General features: G+C 44.7%; 2 protein-coding genes across 2 annotated transcripts; one reads left to right on the top strand and one right to left on the bottom strand.

The window, feature by feature from the left end:
• Positions 1 to 18,989: 18,989 nt before the first annotated feature.
• On the top strand, positions 18,990 to 19,304 carry F5J12DRAFT_683674 (uncharacterized protein; the record flags this gene model as incomplete). The annotated part of the gene is made up of 1 exon (XM_051740281.1): positions 18,990 to 19,304. A coding segment is annotated over one exon (315 nt), but the record flags the coding sequence as incomplete, so codon positions are not given.
• A 2,192-nt stretch (positions 19,305 to 21,496) lies between these two features.
• F5J12DRAFT_894937 (uncharacterized protein) lies at positions 21,497 to 25,802 on the bottom strand (the record flags this gene model as incomplete). Its single annotated transcript, XM_051747785.1, has 10 exons — positions 21,497 to 21,563; positions 21,611 to 21,792; positions 21,843 to 22,002; positions 22,062 to 22,225; positions 23,130 to 23,269; positions 23,317 to 23,519; positions 23,557 to 23,720; positions 23,761 to 23,829; positions 23,875 to 23,979; positions 25,629 to 25,802. The coding sequence occupies 10 exons, from the start codon at positions 25,800 to 25,802 to the stop codon at positions 21,497 to 21,499; spliced, it is 1,428 nt and encodes a 475-aa protein (XP_051597840.1).
• Positions 25,803 to 27,843: the final 2,041 nt, after the last annotated feature.

Here is a 27,843-nt window from a genome sequence, read left to right as displayed (position 1 = left end):
ACCTAAGCTGATCGAGAGGGACAGGGATGAAGGGAGTTGCAGGGAGAGGGTCAGTAGTGTGGATGGTGTTGTGGTAGGTTTTATGGAGTCCAGCCCATGATGCATCTTGTAAAAGCACCTCCCAGGCAGAATTATGAGTCCCTGTTCTGAGTTGAGCACCAACTTCTTTATACAAGTCACTAGAATGGACATACATCAATTCCAGAGCATGCCACTTGTCAGTCTTTGTCTGTTCTACTTGCTTCTCTTCTTGCTGTTCATGTGAAACCAATGGTTCCTCTTGTTTCAGGCAAATCTGATCAAGAAGATGAGAAGCAGGCAGGGCTAAAAACTCACTGATCTGTTGATGATGAAGGTGGTGGTAAGCACTGCTTGTAATGGCTTCTAGTAGTCCCAAAGAACTCATTTCCAACATGTTGATCATGATTACTTCCAACAGGGGTGTGGTGCCACTGAGTTTCTGAGTACATATCTTGGAGACTGCAGAATTGACTATGTCTGTCACTCTGTAGATTTTAAGCAACAGCCCAAAATACATAACCTGTTCTGGTGAGCACCTGTCAATGTTGTCCCCATTGTGGAAGACATCAAGTGCCCTAACAATGTCCAGGTAGTCAGCTGCTGCAATTGGTCATGGCTCATCATCCCTGGCAAGGGCTGCTGTGGTGAGGAGATCAAGGGCAGCACATTGAGCACCATCGGAGTAGGTGGTGAAGGCAGTGTGTAGGTGGGGAGATTCAGGAGCTTCAGAGGAGCTGGCTTTGGCTGCTCGACTATCAGAGTCATCATCAACTTGTGCCTTGCCCTTTCCCTTTCCCTGCTGGTTACTGTCCCCACTGAGGGAGACTCTGGCCTTGGGGGCAGGGACCCTCTTAACCAAGAAGGACATGTGTGGATGTGGTCAGAGAGGGCAGGCAACAGGGGGTGATGTCACACGAGGTTGTGAGATGGGGGATGAGGGGTATGAGTCAGGAAAGCCAGCAGAGGTTGTTGGAGGTGAGGCTGGGGCATAGACAGTGATGGGGGGGATGAAGAGGTCATCCTGGTCAGCTGTGGGGTCATAAACAGATTCTGCAAGGGGGAGGTTGGTATAGTCATTCTCAGTGTTGATGGAGCGAGGAGAGTCCATTAGTTTCAAAATGGCGAGCAATTTTGTACTGGGAGAGAGCCTCCACAGCATGGTCTTTTATATGTTCTTCAGGTTCCCAGGTATTTGATGAATGGGGGAACCCTTTCCACTTGACCAGGTATCACCTCTTACCTCTGCACCCATCAACCTTGTGATTGATTATTGACTCAACCTCCCACTCAATTTCATCATCAACAAGTTCTGGCAGCAGTGCGGGTGGAGCTTGTCCATATGTGTTGTTTTTGGTCTAAGGATAGATGTGAGAGGTGTGGAACACAGGATGAACCTTCCAAGTTGGAGGGAGCTCCAACCAGAAGGTGATGGGTGACACAACCTGAGTCACTTTGAATGGTCCAAGTCATCAGGGTGCAATCTTGTCACACTGGTTTTTGACATGGAGATGTCCAGTGTCAAGGAGGACTTGATCTCTGACCTTGGGCGGTACATAGGACCCTTTTGAGCATGAACACATCAGATCCTGTGCTTTCTTATGAGCAAGAATGGTGACATCTCAACTTGAGGGCAGCCTTTCTAATCTTTCATCTACCAAGGGAACCACAGTAAGCCACTTTTCTGGATAGGGGGACAGGTCATAGCCTAGGAGTGAAAATGGTGTCATTTGATGGATGGAGTGGACATGGGAGTTGTGAGCAAACTCGGCAGATGGGAGTTTTGCTGCCCAGGAGTTCGGTGCTTTGGTGCAGTACAACCGAAGATACCCTTCCACCTCTTGGTTTACCCATTTGCTCTCTCTGTTGGTTTGTAGGTGGTAACCTGTCGAAAGCTTGGTTTTTACCCCTATTGCTTTGTAGAGCTCCTTTGTAAAGGAAGAAGCAAACTGTGGTCCACAATCCAAGATCACTGATTCAGGAACCCCAAAGTGGGAATAGATGAACTGATGGAAGAGTCAGGTGATCCTGACAGAGTCAATTGTTTTATGACATGGAACAAACAGGGAAGCCTTGGACAGCCCCTGATCAACAACCGTGAGAATAGAGTCATATTTTTGTTCTCCCAAGACTGGGAGATCTGTGATGAGATCCATGGATATTTGTTGGAATGGAAACACAGTCTTGTGCATATCATGGGGGAAAACAGGTGGAGTTGGTGGATGAGTCACCACCTTGGTCGTTTGACATACCAGGCATCCTGCCATGTAAGCTTGTATATTCTTTCCCATACCTTCCCACCATACTTCCTTTCGCATCTTTGCAAACATTGCCTTCTGTCCAGGATGTCCAGCTGACTCGTGATCATGATGTGAGCACATGTAGTGATGGTGATCTTCAGGGGGAATATAGAGATGCATGGTTCCAAAACATTTTGTTTCATCTTCCACAATAGTGATGTTATTTTTAGGTTCTGGGCCTGTAGAGGCCTTTGACATATCATTCTTGACATGCTCATACAGGTCCATGGATATAGCATAAACTCCCTGTGCTCCTTTTACAGGTTTCCTCAACAGGCAAGCATCAGGCAGCCGATTCTCCTTTGGTGTTTCCTCAAGCAGGTGAGAATACAGCTTTGAGTTCAGCTTGGAATGCTGTATCCAGGTGGGAAGACATCCAACTCACATAAGACAGTTAATTTTTAGTTGTTTTTGTATTTTGGTAATGGAAAAAGAGGGTGAAACAAGGTGAACTTGGGGACCCACCCCCTCCAAAAGCCAAAGGTCTGGGGGAAGGACCATGGCCACTGGGGTGGGCTCCTCCAGGATGCCTTTACAAGAAAGAGTGTTGGCCAGGACCTGTAGGCAACCAGCCTGCCAGGAGAACCAGATAGGATAGGACTGGATAGTAGTGGCCCAGCAGGCCTGGCATGGAGTGAGCTGTTGAGGCTCTCAGTAGTATTCCAAGTTCTTGTGGTCAGTGAAGACCACAGTAAGCTCAATGGGGGAAAGCAGGTATGGGTGGAAGGCCTTAAGTGCCCAAATAACTGTGAGCATTTCCAAGTCATAGTCTTGGTAGCACTGCTCAGCACCAACCAGGGACTGCGAGAGGTAGGAACATGGATGCCACTCATTGTCAGCTCCTCTCTGGGCAAGGATGGCCCCAGTTCTGAGCTTTGAAGCATCTGTAAAGAGAGTGAAGGGCTTCAAGAAGTCAGGAATAGTGAGGACCAGAGAAGAGCATAACAAAGATTTTAGCTTTTCAAACACAGCATCGCATTCCAGAGTCCACTGGTAGGAAACCCCTTTCTTGGTGAGATCATGGAGGGGTCTGGTGATGCTTGAGAAAGAAGGGATGAACTTGCAGTAGAAATTACAGAATCCAAGGAAGCAATGAAGTCCCATAAGATTGTCAGGGGCTTCCCAAGTACTAATGGTGTCAGTCTTCATTGGCAAAGTCTCCATATGCCCCTTTCCTATTATCATTCTGAGAAATTCTATTTCTTTGGCCTTGAAGACACACTTGCTGATCTTGAGGCACAGACCTTCTTTCTCACAGATCTTCAGGAATTTGTGAACTCAGTTCTGAAGTTCTTCTTTTGTCTTGGCATGGATGGCAACATCATCCATGTATCCAACCTGTTTTCCACATTGAGATTCAAAGGTTTTGTCCATATACCTCTGGAAAGAAGGGGGTGAGTTGCATTGACCAAAGAACATTACTGTAGGCTCAAAGAGCCCTCTGGGAGTGATGAATGCTCCTTTCCACTCATCACCTTCTTTTACCCTGGGGTTAGTAAAACCCCATCAAATATTGAACTTGGCATAGTACATGGATTTGACCAACTTGTTGAACAACACTTGTGCATTAGGCAACAGGTGTGCATCTGGGACAGTGAACAAGTTAAGGTAGCAATAGTCTTGAATTAACTGTTTCTTCCTGTCCTTCTTTGCCACAAAAAACACCAGTGCCGCTTGCAGCAAGGTTGACAGCTGAATCTTTTTGCACTTGAGATTCTCATCCAAGAACTCATCTAAAACTTTGAGTTCATCAGGGGACATTGGGTATACTGCTGCTTTCTTCAGCTTGAAGTTGTCATGGAGTCTGATCTTGTGATCCAATCCTGGCTGATGAACTGGGAGCAGGATGTCATCTTCAGTGAATACCTTGGCAAACTCCTTGTATATTTCAGGAAGCTTGACTTCCTCCTTGCCACTTGCCAAGGTGGCTTTGAGTTCTGTGGACAGAGTAGTTTTATTGATTTTCATTTTGGGGGTTTCACCTGAACCCTGTTTTACCACTTCTGGGGACAGACTGGAAGATTCCTTTGTACTGCCTGTGTCCAAAGACACTATCTGTTTGACAAAATGATCAGATCCTTCAGGATACATATACCCATCATCCCAGCATGTAATTTTGCTGGTTTCCCAGTTCATTCTTGGTTTGAACTCCTTAAGGAATGGCATCCCAAGAAGGACATGTTCTTTTCTGACAAGGGGCCCTATGTAACACTTGACCTGAATGGTGCACTCCTTGATCTCCATTTTCAGGGTTACCTTGCAGGTTACCCACTCTTCATCCTTTCTGGTGAACAAGGTCATCTTGAACTTCTTTTTGACCCAATAAGTTGGGATCTTGAGTTTCTGGACCATCTTCTCCAAGATGAGGGAGACTTCAGTGCCTGAGTCGATACAGGCCCAAATTCCTGCCTTGTAGTCCGGTAAAATGACCAATCTGAGAGGAGAACAAATTCACATATTTGATTCATCATCTATAGAAGTACATTTAGCAGACAACACACAAATGGGACTGACTGATGCAGTAGATTCATCAGTGCCCTTTAAAAACCTGGACCCAACAACTTTCTCTCTTCTGCATTTGCTTCATGATCTCTGACATAGGTGGTCTTCATTCTGTCCTCCAAAAGGATGATGCAGATGTTGGATAGTTGGGTCTTGACTTTAATTTTACAGTCATGCTTGATGTGACTGTTTGCTCCACAATTGAAGCACTTAATTTCCAAACCAGAATGTCTAATGTTCTGTCTATGTTTGTCAATGTCCATCACATCAGGATCTTGGGAACCTCTGCAGTAATGAATGAACTTGCATTCATACCAAGATTCCTTCCCTTCTAGGATATGCTTAGTTGTGATTGCAGTTCAAGCTTCTCCCATGCACTGTATCCACTTGATGACCATGGAAGGGGCACATCCAGAATTGAGAACCCAGTCACAATATTCTTTGATTAAGCCTTTCCTGAAGAAGATCCCTGCTTCATGGGATTCTTCTTTCAACTGAGCCTTGTTTACAAGTCCAGTAAACTCTGTGATGTATGCCTCAAGTTCTCGCTTGCCTTGTTGAATGTCTGAGAGCTGTAAGATTGCAAGGGCAGTCTGATCTCCCAACTTGAAAGTAGCTTTGAGCCTTTCAATGAACCTCTGAAAGGTGTCGGTATAGTAGATTGAACCATTGAGCAACTTGTTTTCATTTTGATAGTTCTTGGCAAAGGACATGGCAGTGCCTTTGGTCATATACATAAGTGTGAACAAAATCTTGAGGGACTCCATGTTGTAGACATGTCTGTTAAGGTTCAGATACCCTTTGACCTGCGTAATCCAGGTCTGAAGCCCATTGTGGCTTCTGTCATATTCTCCAGGACACCCAACATTAAATCCTTGACCTCCATTGGGCAGGCAGCTTGAACCTAGGTTTTCATCTTCATCGGCTGCAGCTTTCCCCTTACTGCTGCCACCAGCAGGCAGCTCTGGGGGTATGGCCTTTCTGAAGTTCCTGAAATACCAATCTCATAAAGCTGAGTCAGTAGGCGTACCTGTTGGGAACAGGTCACTTGCACTTGCATGCATAACCCAGTGGAGCTCCTCTGCCATAGCAACTCTTTGTTCTTCCAACTTCTGTCTCAGTTCCTCTTCTGAGCTGGTCCTTGGGGGCATTTAAGGAACTGACTCTCCATGACTGATCATCATGGACATTTCTTCTTTATCATGTGCTTCCTGATCTTCTTTGAGGACTGATCTGAAAGAAGTCTCTAACTTCTGATCATCATCTTCTTCTGAACTAAGCATGATTTCCAAATCCTGAAACTGGGACAGATAAGATAACTGGGGATTTGTTGCAGTAACTGAAGGACCAAACCATCCTAGAGGGATGGGTGGTAAGGGCAGATTCTGTCCAAGTCCAAGGGGGTTAGGTCGAGGAGGGACTGGAGGCTTTGATCTTTGCAGGTTAGACACTTTTATGGATAGTAACAATGAAGGCTGAGGGAGGATTTATTTCTCAAAAGAAACCTGTCAGCATAGAGGGTGTTGTGGGTGCATGAGTGACTTTACATGTAGGGAGGCAATCTATTAAAGCCTAATGGCTGCCTGTAGAGTGGTGGATTTGATTGAGAGTAGAGGGGTGCTTCTTGATCTTGTTACACAAGGAAGTGAGGGAAGGGCGAGTTAGTCTTTACACTGAGGGAGACCAATGAGCCTTCGTACAAGGTAGAGAAGGTTTGTTGAAGTTCAGGAATCCCTGCATTTGAATGCAGGAATACAAATCTCTGAATAAAATTTGAGTCAGCATAAATACATGAAATTGTGAACATACTGAGTGAAGATCCCTTGGGGATCATCTCTCCCTGGTTGGAGGGCCCAACCCCAGCATTGATGACTTTGGAAGCCATCGAAATGTGTCACTTTGGGGGACATTCCTTTGGGCTTTGGGATTCTTGGGCCTCCATCATCAGGGACAGACTTCAAGCTCACTTTTTTCCCCTGGCTTGCGATGGATTCCATTGAGTTGGAGCAGCAATCCCACCTTTGGCATGGCTACATCAAATCTTGTGACTGTTGCATGGGAAGCAGGACTTCCTGGTGTTCTTGTAGCATCAGACCTTGTGTCTGCAGCACAACTTGCAGGAATGGGGGTCAGGCATCCTTCTGACAGCTACTGCAGCATTACCATATAGTCCATCTGATGGTGGACAAGGCTTGCATTTTGATTGACCTTGAGTGGGAACATAATTGTCATTGTCAGTTTCCACTGTTGCCTTCCTAGAGTGGGATCAATATCTGGATCAATGGGACATCATTTTTGCAGCAGCTTTGCACTTCTGCCTGCCTCACACTGGTTCTTCCTCATCATCCTCCTTCTCTGGCACCTCATCTTCACCCTCATCATCCACCTCCATCCTGTGCAAGCTCTCTGCTATCATTTTCTCTACCTCTGCCTTGGTTGCTATCTGTTTTCCTTTGTCACTCATAGGCATTTTGGTCTCTTGAGTGGGTGGGGTTAGTGTTGGCACCACATAGGGCATAAGGCAGCCCAACTGGTGGTAGTTGTATCAATGCTCAACAATGTTGAGCCACTTGTGGTTGGCAATGTTGGTTTTGGAAGGGGATAGGACCATCTTCCACTCAGGCCATGGGTGCTTGATCAAGCTGAGGTCTTCATGCCACGTTAAGACCGTGTTGACACCAATGAGGGTCATCAGAATCTCATCCATCCTAGTGATGAGGTTGCATACAGTGTCCTTAATGCATCAGTTAGTGAAAAAAATGTGATGATGCTATGATGCACTAGTTCATCATTTATCACCTTGATGGCACCTCTCCACTTCACAATCTTGTCCACCTTTCCCAGCTTGCTGCTTTCTGCAATATCCTTGAAGTAAATTTGAAGGATGCAGTTGGCCACAGCATCAAGCTCAGGTGATTTCTTGAAGAGCTTGTGAGATGATGACAACAACATGTTGCTGATGATGAGACAATGGAGTAGTTTGGTGGTGAGAGTGGTGATGGTGATTGGAGAGTGGAAGAGTCAGAGGTTAAAGACAGATGATGAGATACACAGATGTTGCATTTTTTATCCTGCCTATGAATGATTCCCATGGCATGATGGCAATACCAGTACAAGTCAATAATCCTGAATGCATATATGAAGCAGAGGCTCAGATAAAAATATGATGTGTTGTTCTGGAATAGCATTGCCATTTGTTTTGCATGTTTCCTGTCTGCTCCAATGGTGGAGCCTGGCTTGCAGCTACAAAGACCAGTGCCTGAGATTCCAACTGGATAGGCAAATCATCCAACATGAAACACAATTTATAGTGGGAAATTCAGATACTCTATAGTGCAATAGGTTCCACTTTCTTCATTTCTTGTCATCCTGGGCCTGTCTCATATTGTGACAGGGGGATAACCCAATTATGGATAGGCCCATCCATTTGTGGTGAGCTATCTATGATATGACAGATTGGCCTGTCTTATGCAGTGCTAAGGGTTTGTAATCCTGTGATGGATGGATCAGCCTGTCTTATGTTGTAACACTGTTTTTTGTTTTCCCTTAGCTGCTGCCTGAGAATACCATGGATGGGCCTGTCCTTACATAGATCCCTTTGATCTCCATTTCTGCTGCCTGAGAATGCCTTACATGGACCATCCTTATGTAGATAGCTTGGATCTCCCTTTCTGCTGCCTAAGAATACCATACACAGACTTGTCCTTATGTTGTGACAGGGGTGCATCTTGCTAGATGGGCCTGTCCATTTGTTGTGATGATATACATGATACTATTGAAGGGCCTGTCCTTATGTTGTGACACTATTAGATGATATTACTGACAGGCCCATCCATATGTTGTGACAATATAAACAATACTACTGAAGGGCCCATCCTTATGTTGTGACACTATTAAACAACATTACTGATGGGCCTATCTTTATGTTTTGGCAGGGTACATCTTACTGGGGCTGGGCCCACCCATATATTGTGACAATATAAATAATACTACTGAAGGGCCTGTCCATATGTTGTGATGCTATACATGAGATTACTGACAGGCCTGTTGTCACACACCAAAGGTGTTTGGTGAGGTGGACATGGGTACAGCTGATGAATGGAGATGAAGACCATAGCCCTCATGCAAAGAAGGACAGCCAGGAATGTCAGCAGTTATCCCTTGCACATGAACAGGTCATCAGTGCCAGAGAAAAAGAAAGGGAGCAGGTTAAGTGCTGGCTAAAATTCTTAAGCACCCATGTATGGCATTCTGGTTTTCGACATATCTATGCCATTTCTGCAGATACAGAGACCATTCCCACACTCGCTTGTAGTGCTCAGCCACGCGATCTTACCTTCCAAAATTGGAAAGGATTTGTGCACTCCACATGTTTCTACAGCACTCTCTCCAAAAGACACTCATTTTACTAAATTGTTCTGATATGGCTGCCTCTACATCAATCATTTCACTTGTCCCCTTTGCTAGGGACCATGGCTACATATATCTACCAGGAGTTCCTACCAGCTTCCATCCTGAGGCATCCTGGTACATCCCACCCTCGTCTGTGCCCTCTCAGCCCATCCAGCTTGGACAGCATGTTCTTTTTGTCAGTATGACCTCTAGGAGGACATTCTTTGGTCACCTCAGGTCTGTCATTCACTTGGAAAGGTCTTATGTGGTCATTTCAGTCTCTCCAGTCCAAGAAGCATATGGATCCTTCCTCCCTGCTCCCTGCAATGTCTTCATTCCAGTCTTGTCCATCATTCTTCCAAGATTGCAACAGCTACAGTATAATCTACTGTTCCCCACTCTCCCTGATCGCATCTATGACAAGTATGATGCACATCTTGCCTCCTTGTTGCAAGATACAGCAGAAGACACTCCCCCTTTATCCTCTCTTCCAACAGAGCCTCATTCATGAAGTTTTTATTTGCTTCCCTGAGAGCATGGTTTGGGGGGGAAAGTTGCAATCCCCTATGCTCCTGTCACCCCACAGACCCCCAAAGCTTGACCCCTGTTGACATCTGACTCACCCTGTCCACTTTTGGATGTACTATATTGGCATCAGATCAGCACTGCCTCTCTGTCATCCCACCTTGGCCTAGAAGTGATCCCTTCAAGATGTGACATGCACAACCTCCCCCTAATGCAATTCCAGTGTGCTTTCCTAGTTCCTGACATTACTTGACTCATACGTTGATGTTCTGACTGTCTTTGACTCACCTGTTGCCAATACTTACCAATCTTTTGACTTTGCTTACTGATTCTTTGCTTTTGGCTTGCTAATGCTTACCAATGCTTACCAATGCTTTCCAGGACGATTACCCATCACTTACATTCCTTACTCATCAGTTACCAATCACTTACCAAGTGTTTGCACCTTGTTTTCCAAGGGCAACACCCCTGTACTGTATATAAATCACTGTACTTAGATAGCAAAAAAAGAAGAAAGATGTCAGAGAGCCCCTCTTGCTTGCATTTTATCATCACTCAGTAATTCATTCAGCAGCTTCAATAGTTGAGACTTTATTAAGGGTCTAATTATTGTCTACTTCACTTATCCTTGTCTATCATCAATATACTTCGCTCCAAGCCCTCCCTGAGCTCAGTGCAGCTTAGGACATTGAATTAAGTCATCATCCATCCTTCTGTAGGCTGACAGCAGTCTATCGCATTCTCTCGCATTCCTGCTTCTTCTTTGTCAGGAGCACCCCCAACCCTCAGCACTCATCCTTGAGTGTTGTCACTCACAAAAAACCACCCAAATCAAAGGTTCTACCATCTGGGTATTGCATAGGCACACCACCACTCACTCTTTTTGTCTTTTGTGTTGGTTTTGGTTGGTTTTCACCACTGAACCACACTTTGACTCACCCCATCTTTATGTTTCATCAGAGGTACATCTTACCATGGATGGGTCCATCCATATGTTGTGACTCTATTAAATGATATTAGTGATGGGCCCATCTTGATGTTTTGACAGGGTACATCTTACTGCGGCCAGGCCTGCCCATATGTTGTGATGATATAAATAATACTACTGAAGGGCCTGTCCATATGTTGTGATGCTATACATGAGATTACTGACAGGCCTGTCTTTATGTCTCATCGGAGGTACATCTTACTGTGGATGGGCCTGTCCATATGTTGCATAATACTACTGATGGGCCTGACCTTATGTTGTGACTCTATTAAATGATACTAGTGATGGGCCCATCTTTATGTTTCAACAGCAGTACATCTTACTGTCGACAGGCCCATCTATATGTTGTGACAGGGGTATGTCTTATTATGAACAGGCCTGTCTAGATGTTGTGACACCATAAATGATATTACTCCTGTGTCCATCCATATGTTGCCAACTTTGTATTCTAATCATAGACAGGCCTGTCCTTATGTTGTGACCCTCTCCATGTTATGATAGGTGGGCCCACCTTGATGTTGCAACAGGGGTGTAACCTACCAGGACAGGCCCATCCATGTCTTACAGCAACTCAGTGTACTTAATTGGTCATGGGCCCATCTAAATGTTTCAACATCCTTACCCACCACAGGCCCTCCCATATGTTGTGGTAATGCACTTACAGGCCTGTACATATGTTGCTCTCACTTTAGTCCCTCAGGCCTGTCCATGTGTACTGGCTAATCTATTTAGGCATGCCTGTCTTGGGGTCTATATAAGTGTTGCCTTCAATCACCAATGCTGCAATGCCTGTGTAGGCTGCTTTCACAAGCATACCACCAACAATTCAGCAGGTAAAATTCTGTGATCATTTGTATTGTCTTTGACTTCCCAACACCCCCCTCCCCTGGAATAATCATATGCAGCTGATTGGGTCTCCCACCAGTGACAAAGTGCTGTAAGTGCCAATAAATGATGTTGTAAGCTTGCTGTTGATCTTCTACCAGGTTGCCATCGTTGTCAAGGATGCTACCATGGTCCATTTCTTTGTCTGCCATGATGGATATTTGATTTTCCTTAGTGCTGTCCACCATGGCATGCATGGTGTTCAACCATGCCTCCAGTTGAGGTACATCCCCTCCTATGGCTATTTGATATGAATATTTCTCTGAATGCTGGGTGGGGGCACATGCTGTGAACACCCCATACTGCAGCACTATGGCAATCACCTGTTTAGTGTAAGCCTGCTCTCGCACTGAAAGTTGATCTCGTTTGAAAGCCACCAGGTCTGCCTTGGATAGAGTTGCTGTCCAGTTGCCACTATTGTCTGTGTCGTTGGCTGGCTCATTGACAAGGTCTGCCATTTGTTGATCTCAAACAGGTCAGTAGTGTTCACCTGCCTCACCAGGAACTGATGCTGTTTCACAGGCCATTTTAGAGTCATAATAGTACTGCAAACCAGCAAGCACATGGGTCACCCAAGGTGTATTTGAAGCCTTCATATGCTCTAATGCAACACTCCATTCCTTGTCATTCATCTTCAGATCAGATCCCATTTGCCACAGCTTCAACAATGCCAACATGCACACACAATAGAAATTGTATGTGCTGCTGTCATTGTCATGGGGAAGCCATGGGCCTACAACCTGTGGGAGGGTATTGTGTCCTTTGGCATGATGAACTTGGCAGTGTATTTGAGCCTTCAGGTGATCCTCATGATAAGGTGAGCACATGTGTGCAGGGCAGCTCCTTGTGTGAGATGTTTGCTGACTTTGGACCTCCTCTGTCGGTGTATAACATTCTTCCCATGTATCACACATGAATGTGAGAAGCAAGAATTCCTCCAACTCTGTGCCACATTGGAGATAATCTTGCATTTGAATGCATGTATACAGCTGTTGGTGACTGCACAGTAACATCACCACATTGTTATAAGTGGTATGAATACCTGGCCACACAGGATAGTGAGTATAGCAGCCATCATGCCATGTCGCTGTCAAATATGCTCACCTCTCTGTTGATCCTACCAAGAACTCTGGGTGCAGACCCTTGATGGTACTGAATAATGGCCCCATGTACAATGAAGCATAGCTATGTGAGGTGAAATTGTCACCACATCCCATCAGGTATGACACCACCTGTGGTGCTGATAACTCTGCCTTGCAATTGATTACATTGATACAGTGGTATATCAACAGCAAATTGCATTTGCACACATCATCATACTTTGGATTATTTATATGATATGGCAATGCTGACACCATTAATGCAGAAAGGTTATGACTTTTCTTTTGTTTTTTGGTGGCATATGCAGTGATATAGAAAGCAACATCCTTAGTGTCTGCACCATTTGTGTTGATTTTGAGGTCATTGTTGCACCACATCATTGTCAGCAAGGCTGGGCAATATGTGTTTATATACCCATGTGTTCTTTGTGTTCCCCAGTTGCCTTGCTCATCGATGTAGTTGACATCACTGAGTGGCCATGGTGCCCTTCTTTTGCAAACTAGACTGTTGCATGTGGCACAAAGACTGGTCACTCTTGTGCAGGTATGAAGTTGCTGAGATCTCACCAGACATCATTCAAAGTCATGATTTTGCTCTCACCATCCAGTGGTGTGTGGATCATGTGGTCATGAATATGCTAGCTGAGTGTCTCTAGCCATCTTCTTCAGATTGTGCTCAGTGAGGTCATCAAGGTGTGTGCATATGTTTGTGCAAATGTAGTCATGGATGGTATCATGGAAACTGTCTTGTTGCAGCAAGGCCTGCATTTTGTTGGCATTGGGAGTATTTGCCAGCCACAGCAGCATATGGATGTGAAGTGTCCCCCTGCCCTGTGCTTCCACAACACCAAAGTAACCTGTGACATGGCCAAGCATGCCCACATCACAGATTGTCCTGTTGCCTGATTGGCAGATGCTGAACAGAGTCTCCAAGACAGTGTCAATGATGAAGTGGAAGTACCAGGCAGCAGCATAAGGGTTTGTGGCGATGTTTTCTGCCTGTCAACTACTATTAGGACCTAATTGCAGGTTGAATTGGTTCAAATCTATGTTTTTACCTGCAAAAATCTGAGCAATAGGATTGTGTATGTTGACTGGATTTATTGTCAGCCAAAGTGATGGGCCTCCGAGCATGAGACACGAGCCCCAGATCATACTCCAATACCCAGCACAGGCATTATCAGATCCAAGCACTCACCCATTTGCTGCCATGACATGTCACTGCAAGGCACACACTCGTGCATTACTAATCGGCTTGTGTCACACCTCCTCAGCTGCAGTGTTCTTGAGGTCTGTGACTGTGATGGTTGATAAGGCAAGTGTATCCTGTTCAAAGTCCTTGCACCTCATTTGAAGATGTGCAGATCACATAGTCTCTTGCTTCTGCATGAGGGCAAAGACCATGAATGGAAATGAATGGTGTGTGGCAAATTGATAGTCATGATACTGCATGGCCCACTTACAATGATTGCACAGACTAATACTGACCAGATGTTCTGCCTTGATAGCACCCTTGCCATAAAGAAAAAGCACCAGGAATGCTGCACCAAGTGGGTTGTGCATTGTGGGTGATGACAGCAGGGTAGGGAAGTCATCAATTGGTGCATTGCCATGGCACACAACATACCCCCCCTTCGCAGTGTTCTCGTTGAAATTTGCAAGAGCCTGTGCCATCAACTCTGAAGATGACACTTGCATCTGCTCGAGATCTGCCACTCCAAGTACATGTATTGGCATAACATCAACAGTGTCTGTATTGCATGCATGATCTCACTGTCTGTGTGCAGTGCATTGAGGATGTACTTTCACTCACAAGATCCCCATCCCCCTCATTCTGCTCCCAGGTCTCATTGTTGGAGTTTATCACCTTTACCTTAGTTGTGGTTCACCGAGCACAGCATTATGTAATCCAAAAGCGGACACTTAGCAGTTTATTTTTTCCTTACTGCACCTCAGCTTCAACCAACTTGAAGTCTGAGGTGGGACTCCTTCCATTCATTATATTGGAACATTTACTTACCTATCTACAGTATATTCCTCTCCATAGGTAGTTAATTGTTCAGCTTCAAACAACTTGAAGTCTGAGTATATTCCTCTCCATAGACTTGACAATCCTGCAGCTTGTCATCCTCCAAAACTCATCTCTCTCCACATCTGCCATTGGTAGGTCACTCTTGCCTTCCATTTCTGTTGCAGGACATATCTCAACACCATTTGCAATGTGGTTATTTAGTATCATGAGCTCACCATCATTTACCAGGTCCTCATTCATCGAGTAACCCTCTCTTTCCTGAAGAGCCACATCTTCACTATCTTGATACACTGCAAGCATTTCACAATTTTTCATGTCTAAACATGTTGAAAAAAATTGAAGGAAAAGATACCATGTTTTTATGGATGTTTTTACAGACAAAATCCAAAAATAACATTTCATTTTTTTTTGCCTTCTCCACCAGCAAACATGAATTGATGGTAATCCCCATTAGACTAGAAGCTAATGGTCATTACCATCAATTAATGTTTATGGGTAGGACATGCAGAGAAAATAAAACATTACTCTTGGATGTTTTGTGTGAAAACATCCCAAATAACATGTCATCTCTTCTTTCAATTTTTTTCAACATGTTTTTTCATGAAAATTTGTGAAATGCTTGCAGTGATATCAGATTGTCACTTCAATCTCTGCAGGTATGCCATCCTCTGGTAGCATGAAGATACTTTCATCAGATATCATTGTGTCACTATAATTTTCATTGTTCACCTGCAGCCATTTCAGCACATCATGTACCACTTCCTGTCACACTCAAAAGGTGTGAGAGAGCCAGTCCTTTGGTAGTTGCTTCATTCCCACCATTGTGATCACCAAAATACTGCTCAGTGTCTCAACAGTCTGCAGCAGCAGTCTACCTTCAAGCATATCAACAACAGCAGGGATGTTAATTTCATACAAGGTGACATTTCCTGCCATGGCCCATTGCAGATGGCATGGATTTTGTGAGTGACTGCCATCTCTGGGATATAAATACATGATGGCAGGGACATTAATTTCATACAAGGTGACATTTCCTGCCATGGCCCATTGCAGATGGCACAGATTTTGTGAGCAACTGCCATCTCTGGGATATAACTTGAATACATTTTTGGAGGATGATGCACTGCAGGATTGTCAAGTCTATGGAGAGGAATATACTCAGACTTCAAGTTGGTTGAAGCTTAAACAATGAACTACCTATGGAGAGGAATATACTGTAGGTAGGTAAGTAAGTGTTCCAATATAATGAATGGCAGGAGTCCCACCTCAGACTTCAAGTTGGTTGAAGCTGAGGTGCAGTAAGGAAAAAATAAACTGCTAAGTGTCCGCTTTTGGATTACATAATGCTGTGCTCGGTGAACCACAACTAAGGTAAAGGTGATAAACTCCAACATACATAACACTGATGATAGTGCCACACAATTAGCAAGCTCTCTACAAAGCTCAAGATCTGCAACACCAATGGTATGTCACCTAACCACAGGATGTTGTTCATGTTGGGCAGGTGATCTGCATGCAGGGCTTGGAGACATTCTTGGCAGACCCACCCTTTCCCAACCTCATCTATATGGCTGCTGTCAACCAGAAGTCTGTCCCACAGCTGGTGTGTGGGATGTGCTGTCACAGGGCTTAGATGTCATCAAACATGTGGAATGTCTTTGCTGATGAACAAGTCCCCTGGTGTGTCTGAGCTTTTAAATTTGTCAGGTCATTGCTTGCCTTACCTTCTTTATGCAGAAGCTCCTGCATGCATATGACACAGACCGATGATGCAAGCACCTCGTTATTTGTAGCATTGATGAAGGCTGCTCTGCAGCGCTGCTATTGTTCAGGAGTAGGTAACTGCATATATTGCACTGTCACCTTGTGTTGCTCCTGCTTGTCCTTGCCACTGCTTTCATTTGCAGTGGCCTTATCCATTTTGCACTGACATTTGGTATGCCATCTTTCCTGTCACATCTCTTTCCCTTTATGCTTACACTCCATGGTCACCTCTTCCTCTGCCCTGGCCACATCTTGTATCATGTCTTGCACATTGCACAAACACTTGGTAAGTAATGAGTAAGGACTGGGTAATCATGATGAGTAATTGAGAAATGAAAAGTAAGCAAGCAAAGAAGATTGGTAAAAATATTGGCAATAAATGAGTCAAGGATAGTCAAAATATCACAGAATGAGTCAAATGGAGTCAGAAACTGAGTAAGCACACTGATATCACATTAGGGGGTGGCAATGCAAGTCAGATCTTGGTGGAGACATCTCTAGATCCAAAGATGGCATGACAGATGGGTGGCATTTCCAGACAAGGAAGTATTAATTCCAGAAGTGAAGGGCATGAGTCAGGCATCAAAGGGGCTAGGGCATTGGGGGTCTGTGGGGCAATGGGAGCATATGCGATCATGTCTCCCACCCTTTCATCCTCTCAGTGAAGTTAACAAAAATTTCATGGACAGGGCTCTGCTGAAGGAGAAGGAGAAGGGGGGATGTTTTCTGCTGGATCTTGCAGTAAGAAGGCAAGATGCACATCATACTTGTCATGGATGCAATCAGGGAGGCTGGGGAACAGTAGATTATGCTGCAGCTGTCACAATGTGGGGAGAATGATGGATGAGATTGGAATAAAGATGGTGCAGGGAGCAGGGAGGAACAATCCATATGCTTCATCAACTGGGGAGACTGAAACAACCACATAAGACCTTTCTAACCAAGTGACAGACCTGAGGCAACTAAAGAACATCCTTCTGGAAGACATACTGACAAGGAGAACATGCTGACCAAGCTGCATGGGATGAGACAGGGCTGACAATGATGGGATGAACCAGGGGGGTTCAGGACAGAAGCTGGTGGGAATGCCTGGCAGATACACATAGTCACTGTCTCTGGCAAATGAGACAAGTGAGATGATTGACAAAGAGGTGGCCATTATTGATGGACTTAGCAATATGAGCATCTGATGATGGAGTGCTATAGAAATGCATAGGGTGCAAGGATCCTCTCCAAATTTGGAAGGCAGAACTGTGTGGCTGAGCACTTGAAGCAAGTGTGAGAATGCAGTCAATATCTTTGGAAATGGCAGAGATACAACAAAAACTGGAATGCTGTACATGGATGCTAAAAACTTTTAATGTGCACTTAACTCACTTCCTCTTTTCTCTTTAGCACTGATGACTTGTTGTTGTGCAAAGGATGACTGCTCACATCTGGCAGTCTTTCTATACATGAGGCCTTTAGTCTTCATCTGCATGGCATGGGCATTGTGTGCAACTCATCAACAAGTTAGGCAGAGTCAGCTGTAACCATGTCCACAACACCTTTGGTGTGTGACAGTGTGTCCAGAAATGACAACATCTGAATCTCTGGTACTCAGTACCTGTTTGCAGCTGATGTCTATGGATGTTGGCAGGAGGGTTTATGTTGTATTTTTTGATCTTGTGCATCATCAGACAGAGTGTCAAAATGCAAGCTATGTCTTCATCCATGTGTGACTGGCTCATATGACACCATTGAACATTTGTGCAGAGGATAACTTGCAAGACATATTGCAGGTCCTATTGGTGTAGGTGTTCCATGGCTTTCTGTGGTGTGACCTGCCTAATCTCCCTTTTCAGCCTGGCAAACCACTTCCTGGCCATTGGTGGTACATTGCCTGCAGCAGAGTAGTCTTCCATATCTCTTTCTATACAGTAATCTCACTTATGGCAATAGACAATGTCTCATGCTCAGGGGTTCCCTTGTGTGGCACTAGAGCTCCAGAGCCCCTCATATGTGTCAGGTGCTGCATAGGGGGCCCCCTTATGCCCCTTACTGTCAAAGGTATATATTGTGTGATTGATGAGGTACCCTTGCATCGACTCTCCCACCTACCATGTATCCTCTGCCCCTTGAGGTAAAATGACATGTCCTTGGGTATTGTAACATTGCAGACATCACTAATTTGGCACAGGCCTCTACTGTGCTGAATACCATTGCTCATAAGTACATCCAGCACTGACTGCACCTGTTGACCATGCCATTTTTCAACAACATTGAGACACTGATGGGTCTCTTGCACTCATGTGATGTGGTGGTGTCTGGTTCCTGTGTGCTGCACATCCTCTTACCTGCAAATGAGATGCCTTGGCATCTGTCTGACCTTGACATTTATGTCTCCTGCCAACACTTGACTTACCTGTCAATCCTACTAGAACATGAGGGTGTGAGCTTCTGGTTTTACATCACATGTATGCCTGTCTGACCTCCTGTGCACAGGCTATGTCATTGTGTGGCAGTGCTCAGTGGATGTGGGGTCATATGTGTCTTCTTCAATTCGTTGCATCATATCCTTCTCCAACTTCCACAGGTGTATCAATGTCATCATGTCCTCCACAGTGGCTGCTGTGTCTCTGATTTTCAAATTTCACAGCACTGTTGTGATGAATTTCATCACAGTGGATTACATCTTCTGTGCATATCTGAAGCTAACCCTCAAGCTAATGTCCATGGTTAATGCAGGTTCTTTGTACTTCAAGCTATTCAGATTCAAAACAATGTGCACTCTGGAAAAGTATGTGGAACATGGGTTTCTTTTGGTGGCTTGCCAAGATATCCATGGAGAATCTGGGGTGTGTAGGTCTATGGCTCACTCCATGACTCATTGCCATGGCCTGTGGGTTAATATCAGCAAGATGCAGGTCGTGTCTCTTTCGGCTGCTGAGGTTTTCAAGTGCTTGGGTTTCTTTGACATCATCTGGCTTTTGGGGGGTTATGTATGAGGTAGTGTGTATCCCTTTATCCATGCTCAGTCTTTTCTGATCAAGGATGATTCATGAATGTCTGTTACACATGTGCAGTTAACTTGTTGCTGATGCTACTTAGACATGAGCTGCTCTGATGTCAATTCCTTGGAAGTGAGGAGATTGTGTAGGTGTGATATTGTCTGGGGTCATGTACATGTAATGTATGTGTACTATGTTGTGATAAAGGGGGGGCATGGTATGAGTACACAAATCTATTGGTTGGAATTCTCTTTTGTGTGCTGCATGCTGCGAGGGCAGTGCTCTGGTGCAGTAAACAAGGTGCCTGCTGGTGGCACCAGCCATGTTCTAGTTAATTTGACAATTCTTCAATGGCAACACTTCAAGTTTTTGTGAATGCCTCAATGTTTGCCAATATTTCAAGTTTTGCCTTCGAAAAATTGTCAAATTAATTCTCAAGTGCAGTCTTTACATTTTGTACTACATTAAAACCTATGCTTAACTCTCCAAAATCTGTTCACACATGGATTTTTGCAAGTTAGGGACAGGCTTTAATGTAGTACAAAATGTAAAGATTGCACTTGAAAATTAATTTGACAATTCTTCAAAGGCAAAACTTAAAGTGTTTGCGAATGCCTCAATGTTTGCCAATACCTCAAGTTTTGCCTTCAAAAAATTGTCAAATCAATTTTTAAGTGCAGTCTTTACATTTTGTACTACATTAAAACCTGTCCTTAACTCTCCAAAATCTGCTGTGACTGTAAAAAGCAAAATCACTAAAAATAAATGTCCAAATCACTTTTATTAAGGGTCAGAGTGTAGTAAAAAAAAGTGTCTTCATTAAAAAAAGAAGTTGTAAGTACTGACTAACAGTGCCTTGTAACTGTTTTTCCATGTCATGACACTGTATTAAGATGACGCAAGCACTCATTTTCTGCCATGATGGTGCAGATTTTTGTATATACTTACATATGCCCCACTTGTCATAGCAATAACCAGGCAATTGACAAAATTGTGATTTCTAATGCTACCTGAGGTTACAGAGACACCAACAGTATGATCATATAACAGGGTATTCCACAAAAGCATCAGTTGTCCATCACAAGTCCGGCAGGAGCTAATGAGACCAAGCAACACAGAAATGAAAACTGTCTGGAAAAAGTGATCCATCAACCTTGCAAAGTGGAGAATGTTTGGGGAGCAACCAGCAGTGCAATGACAGGCAGCCAAATAAGAATGGTCTAGCAGCAGTGATTGAATGTGTGTGAGGGAGGATTTAGATGTGGACCTAATGTTTTGATCATGTACTTTGGGGTGTACATCAAGCCCATGCCTGAATTATGCAAGGTTGACCTTGTTAGCAAGCCAACCTAGGGATACATAAGAGTGTGGGTTTACTGCCACTGTGGTATCCCCAGCCTGAGGATCCTGTTCAACTGTCTCAGTGGCCCTCTTACTTCACCAGCCACAAGGTTTCTTCCCCAATGTTTGAGAATGACTCATAGTTACACAAGCACTACTAGTGTTTGCAGCAACCTGGATGGTTGAAATGCAGCATGTAGTAATTCCATGGTCAGCTCACTATGTTTCAATGCACCTGACTGGTTTCTTGCTGACCTCATCAGTAAATCACTTTGAGCTTCAGAGCTCTCCACAGTGCTCCATAATACACAGAGTCCCCTAGCTAGGTCCAGGCTGGACAGATGCCCCCAACAACACTTTTTGCTATGGCTAGTTGCCTGTTACTATGGAATGGTCACATTGTCATGGAACTTTGTCCAGTATCTTACTTACTATGGATTGCTATGGAACTTTCATGCTTAGCTATCACTGTACAAAACTGGCCAGACTGTATTCTCCTTGGGGTGTTGTCCAGTACTCCTCATCTCAATGTTTACTTTGCAAACAGGTGGTCACTCTACAACTAGCAACAGTTCACAGCAGGTATGACAGGAACAGGTACATTGGCATCAATTGCATACTATGTGTAGTGACAGGTACAACAGGAATAGGTTATGAAATCAATCAAGGACTGCCTGAATGAGCTGGTACCTATCTACATTCATATCAACCTCTTGCAGTGCAGCCCTGATGTGAGGAGTCAGTATGAGCATGTCAGCCACCATGGTACTTACCATCCTTCCTTCACCCACTGAGAAAGCTGATCACACAACCTCATGCTGTGATAAGGATTGCAAAGGATGTTGTTCAGCACCTTCATCATGCCATGGAAAATGGAATTGTAAGCCTTGCCAGAGAATTGAGGCATTGTCTTTCCTGTGCCATTCTTCACAAATCCATCCAACACACAATGATACTGTGAGGAAAAGTTTGAGTTGCAGCAACTCAGGGTGTAAGATAACTCACTGTGGCTGCAATGAGAGCCAGACAGGAAAGGGGAACTGAATTGCTGAAGGACTCAGGATTCTTATCCATGATTTGATATGTGCCAGTATAGTAGAATTGTATGACAGCTTCCTTGAAGGTGGGGTGAGTGAAATTCCTGGTTTTTCCCTGATAAACCAATCTGTTAGTAGTGCAGATAATGAACTGTGCAAACATACATTCTCATCAATACTGTCTCACAGGAAAAGTGAATTGAAAAGGAGCTTTGTGGCAGTGGTCTCTATCCATTGTACATGAACCCATGGTGCAACATCAGAAGGAGGGATAAGGTTGAACACAGATGGCATGGTTTCCAGCACAACTGACTTCAATTCTGAACACCAGGTAGATATATCACCAAGGAGCTACTGGCAGTATGTCAGCAGCCATAACCGAAAGATGGGACTACTTATGAGGTGCACCATATCTCACTTGTGGTCAGGCCAGCAACCTATAAAGTTAGGATAATGAGACATGTATAAAGTGAAAATATTGTTACTCACCAGCTTCAAATTGCACACTGTGTTGATTCCACTCAATGATGACAGTGATGAGCACCTCTGTTATGGAGAGGTTGAGGTTGTGAGATTTCAATGGGAATGGGTTAGAAAGTGCATGTGCAGCCCTGCATTCTCATTTAGCATCTTCAAGACAGTCCTTCCATACTGCCTTGTAAAATCTCAGTTGTGAGGGCAATGGACCCTCATCCTTAGCTTTCTTGGAGTTATGAGGGGCTCTGGCACTTTAGGGAATGTAATTTCCCTACCAGGGGAATTGCCTTATTTTGCTTGTTTTACTTCACTTTCATTCTAGATACTTTTTTCTATGAGTTGCACTTAGATTTCGCATTTTTGGTTGCTTAGTCAGCAGTAGTGCTACTTGTGTATGGTTTTTTCCTTTAGAAAAAATAGATGAGTTACCATAGACAAGAGACAAGTTCAAGAAGGTCATTTCCCTGCACCCAGACAGCCATAGAAGCCCTCAGACATCCCCTCCATCCAGTCCCAGGCTATAGAAGCCCCTTTTGGCCTACTCATTCCCCTCAGATATCCCTACTAAACCTCTCCTCATTTAAATCTCATTTCCTACAGCATGCTGAGATACTTTGTTGACCAAGTTGTGTGCAGGGGTCAGAAGATCATGATCAGGAACAGAAGGGCAGCCATTAGTGCAATGGTGGTGTTCAAGAACACTGACAACAGCACCACATTGGGAACCCTAAAATAACAATCTGAATAAATAAAGCTAGCAGGAATGGCCTTTTCATACCTCTGGCTGAGCCTTGTCCTTGGATTGTAAGCTTTGCAGAGCTGCATCATCATCCTCATTACATGAGTATGTAAACTCATGGTCAGGGGGTAAGGAATTGTGGCAAATAGGATTGCTTGTCATTGTTTCTTGGGAGAAGCCTAACAAAGAACATTGAGTGAATACCATAATAACCTCTGACATGTACCAGGATGAGTTGATTGCCTAAGATTCATTGCACCCCGTCCAAATGCATTGTCTTCATCTTTGTTGGACTCATCACTGGAGACCTCACTAGCCTCTGCATCTGATGGGTTATTATTTGAGGACTCCAACTCCTCTTCTGAGGAGCCCTCTGATGACAGCTTCTCTGAACTCTTGTGGTGAACATCAGTGGTTGCCAAAGTTTGTCTTGATGAGAGTGAGCTACCAATGAAAGGGTCAATACAAGAGTTGGGGATTATTGTGCACTTGAAGGTCAGGTTCCATCCTGGGAGGCATGATATCACCTGACTGTTGAGCCAGAACACTGAAACCAGAGTGATGGGAGTCTGTGGGGTGCTGGTGGAAGACAGGAGTTGCTACTGCTATTGAAGACTGAGGGACAGGATTCTGAAATGAACATTGTATATCAGTATGAAAAGGCACTGACCAGAGGCATATCAGCTGGGCTAGTACCATTCACAATGGGAGGTGCATAGGGTGGTGGGGTGACATTGGACTTTGCAAATGGTTAGCTTGATATTTGCAAACAACTAGAACTGACCTTCAGTTTTGCATTCTGGCCAGCACTGTGGCCCCCACCCTTTTTCCACTGAGTGGGTGGTGGTGCAAGAGGATTTACAATGGAATTGTTGGGGAGATCTGTTGACTTTCACAGCCATGTAGCTCAGCCTTCAAGGGCAGTACCAATCCACTCCAATTGCTCAGCCCTTCCACCTGAACCTGCCCCTGCCCTTCCACTATGATGGAGTCCTGCTGTGGCAACAGACTGAGACTCTTTGAGACCAATGGGTGGGCTTCCTAGACACTTGTTTTTTGCAGGTCAAGTGCTTCCATCAGCCTCTGGTTGTTGTTTGGCTTTTTTGCTATCCTTCTTTTTCAGTGGGATTGTTCTAGATTGGGTGGACATCTAAAGGTACAAGCAGTTAAGCAGAGAACAGTATAAGATGGAAGCCTGGGGACCATGACAAAATGACATCTTGTGAATCCATATAAACATTGACAGGTTCATCATGAGATGTAAAATGAAATGACATGCAGAGACAGTTACCCACTGCAAATGAATTGAAACTTTACATGTTACATACAGAACCTGAACTAAACATAAAATTCATGCTAAGACTGTGCACCTTTGAAGTGTTTATTGCCATGCCCTGGGAGTCATGCAATGCATAAGCATTGCATGTTGTGCAACCAGAATCATGATGCCAGATAAATGGCAGTTGCAGGTGGCACACCCAGAAGGGTCCTCAAGGGTGTTTGTTCCAATGATCATTGTGCTCTCAAGATGAGGCACATGAAGACACAATGGATGGGAAGTGAGAACATTTCTGGCCACTGCTGACCATATGCATGCTGCGCTGAGCAGTGGGGGATGGCAAGCAAGGAGCCTTGCTATCAGGTTGTGTGCCTCAATGCACAGAGAGCTCACCACAATTGCATGTGGCTGACTCCCTGTGAGAATGGCATGGGGAAGGCTGGGGGGAGTGTGAGCCCCAGGTGCTGTGATGGTTATTGTGGGAAGACATACTTGATGGTTTGTTGTGTTGGAAGGAATTGGTGCTACTAAGTGGTATGAGTGAGGAAGAAGCAAAAGGAAAAAAGGGAGGGCACGAGGCATAATTAAAAACTTAAGCAATACTCAACATAGAAAAAACACATGACTGAGGAGTGGTCAGTGGGTGGCTACATATACTATCTACCTTTGACAGAATGCAGTGTTCAGTTATTTTTAGGCTTTTTTTTGATCTTTATCTTTGGTATTTTATTTTAATTTTAATTTGACTTTGTTTTTTCTCTGAGTCCATTTGGTTCCATTAGTAGTACACAACTACTTGTAGCCACCAAGTGGCTACTACATGCTATTGTGTATCCTGTGCCTTGCAAGGCAACTGGCATACATTCTGCATGCCTTGAAGTTTGAGGTACCTGTCTAGGGCCTCAAGCTTCTTGCAGTGGGATGTCAGTTCCCATGTGGAGTCTCCCAGATTCCACTTGACAAGGAATTCTACCTTGTTATCAGACCACTGGTGGGCAAGTACCTCATCCACTATCCATTTGTCATCATTGGTCATACTGATGTTGTAGAAGGCATGTGCATCATGTCATGGAAACAGTAAGTTGTCATTTGGCTTATACTTGTTGCATATACATGTGATCTCCATCCTCTATGTATCCACTGCACTGATAGTCTGTGTAAGCAGATAAATTATATTGAGCCATCTCTAGTTGCAAGACAGTAATTGGCATTGTGACAACTGAAATGATTGACATGGCAAGGTACATATGGGGCCATACTCTCTCTATGGACTTGTGGGGTACTGGGGGTTCTCCAACCCACTCTGGGGATTCTCCAGGCCATGCTGGGGATTCTCCCACCCACTCTGCAGATTCTCCAAGGAATGCTGGGGATTCTCCAACCCACTCTGGGGATTCTCCAGGCCATGCTGGGGATTCTCCAGGCAATGTCATGGAATCTCCAACCCCCTCTGCACATTCTCCAGGCACTGCTGGGGATTCCCAAATCCAATATGGGCATTCTCCAAGGAATGCTGGTGATTCTCCAGTCAATGCTGGGGATTTCCCACCCACTCTGTTATGTCCTGAGGATAGACACTGATATATCTTTGTGTTACTTGTACCACTGGTCAGATGCTGTAACTCCCTCTTTCTTCTAGATTGTTTGAGCTTGTGCTAACTTCCATTTCATCCCAAATGTGCAATATGGTGCCACCCTGGAGGATATTGCATGCATCACTTCTTTGCATGTCAGTGGGCTGCAGAAAGTTGTGAAGAGGGGTGGGAGTTCCTTGATACCAAAGAGAACCTTTAGATTGGCTGGCTTCTCAATCTCAGAAACAAGTTGCCAAATTGTCTCTGTACTCCAAGAAGGCAGCAGTGGCATAGGCACTGACTTTGAGCAAACCTGTTTTTTCTCCAGCACCATGCCTGGGGACTCCAGGCTGGCCATTGATTTCTCCTAGCATAGTGCTGATCACAAGTGTTTTGCATTTTTCTCATGCAATTTTCCACTTTCTGATAAGATAGTCATACTGTCATGATTGCACAATCAGGGGCTACAACTTTCATTATGATGACATCACTCCATTATCACTCCCTGTAGTAGCAACACATACTAGTGTACTAGTTGTAATAGTTTGTAGTGCTGCATAGTGTAGGCTATGCTACACTTTCATAGTGTGCACTTTTGACTACAGTTGACTATGAAAAGTGTAGGGTCAAGTCAGAGCACAGAAGTCACATGACATAGGATCACATGACAAATAGGTCATGTGGCTAGGAGAAATCAATGGCCAGCCTGGAGTCCCCAGGCATGGTGCTGGAGAAAAAACAGGTTTGCTCAAAGTCAGTGCCTATGCCACTGCTGCCTATGCCTTCACCTATCTTCCTAATTAGGAAGTCATGCTGTGAAATCTTTTTTTCTGTGTTAGAGAGCAATAGTACTACTATTCTAGAGCATGAAAACCACTCATTTAATTCCACATATCTAATCTAGTCACTCCTTGCTGGTTCTTCTTTATAAATGCCTTGACAAAAGACAGCTGATGGCCCTCAAATTCCAACTGTATCTTGGAGTACAGAGACAATTTGGCAACTTGTTTCTGAGATTGAGAAGCCAGCCAATCTAAAGGTTCTCTTTGGTATCAAGGAACTCCCACCCCTCTTCACAACTTTCTGCAGCCCACTGACATGCAAAGAAGTGATGCATGCAATATCCTCCAGGGTGGCACCATATTGCACATTTGGGATGAAATGGAAGTTAGCACAAGCTCAAACAACCTAGAAGAAAGAGGGAGTTACAGCATCTGACCAGTGGTACAAGTAACACAAAGATATATCAGTGTCTATCCTCAGGCCATAACAGAGTGGGTGGGAAATCCCCAGCATTGACTGGAGAATCACCAGCATTCCTTGGAGAATGCCCATATTGGATTTGGGAATCCCCAGCAGTGCCTGGAGAATGTGCAGAGGGGGTTGGAGATTCCATGACATTGCCTGGAGAATCCCCAGCATGGCCTGGAGATTCCCCAGAGTGGGTTGGAGAATCCCCAACATTTCCTGGAGAATCCCCAGCATTCCTTGGAGAATCCCCAGAGTGGGTTGGAGATTCCCCAAATTGGGTGGGAGAATCCCCAGCATGGCCTGGAGAATCCCCAGAAGGGGCTGGAGATTCCCCAGCATGGCCTGGAGATTCCCCAGAGTGGGCTGGAGATTCCCCAGTATGGCCTGGAGATTCCCCAGGGTGGGTTGGAGATTCCCCAACATTGCCTGGAAAATCTCCAGCATTGCTTGGAGACTCCCCAGAGTGGGTGGGAGAATCCCCAGCATGGCCTGGAAAATCCCCAGAGTGGGTTGGAGAATCCCCAGCATGACCTGGAGAATTCCCAGAGTGGGTTGGAGATTCCCCAACATTGCCTGGAGATTCCCCAGCATTCCTTGGAGATTCCCCAGCATGGCCTGGAGAGTCCCCAGGGTGGGTTGGAGATTCCCC

The sequence above is a fragment of the Pisolithus orientalis genome (genome assembly GCF_024613125.1).
Source record: "Pisolithus orientalis strain OTSU chromosome Unknown F5J12scaffold_26, whole genome shotgun sequence".
Taxonomy (NCBI): Eukaryota; Fungi; Basidiomycota; class Agaricomycetes; order Boletales; family Pisolithaceae; genus Pisolithus; species Pisolithus orientalis.
This window is presented reverse-complemented; position numbering and strand designations above follow the sequence as displayed.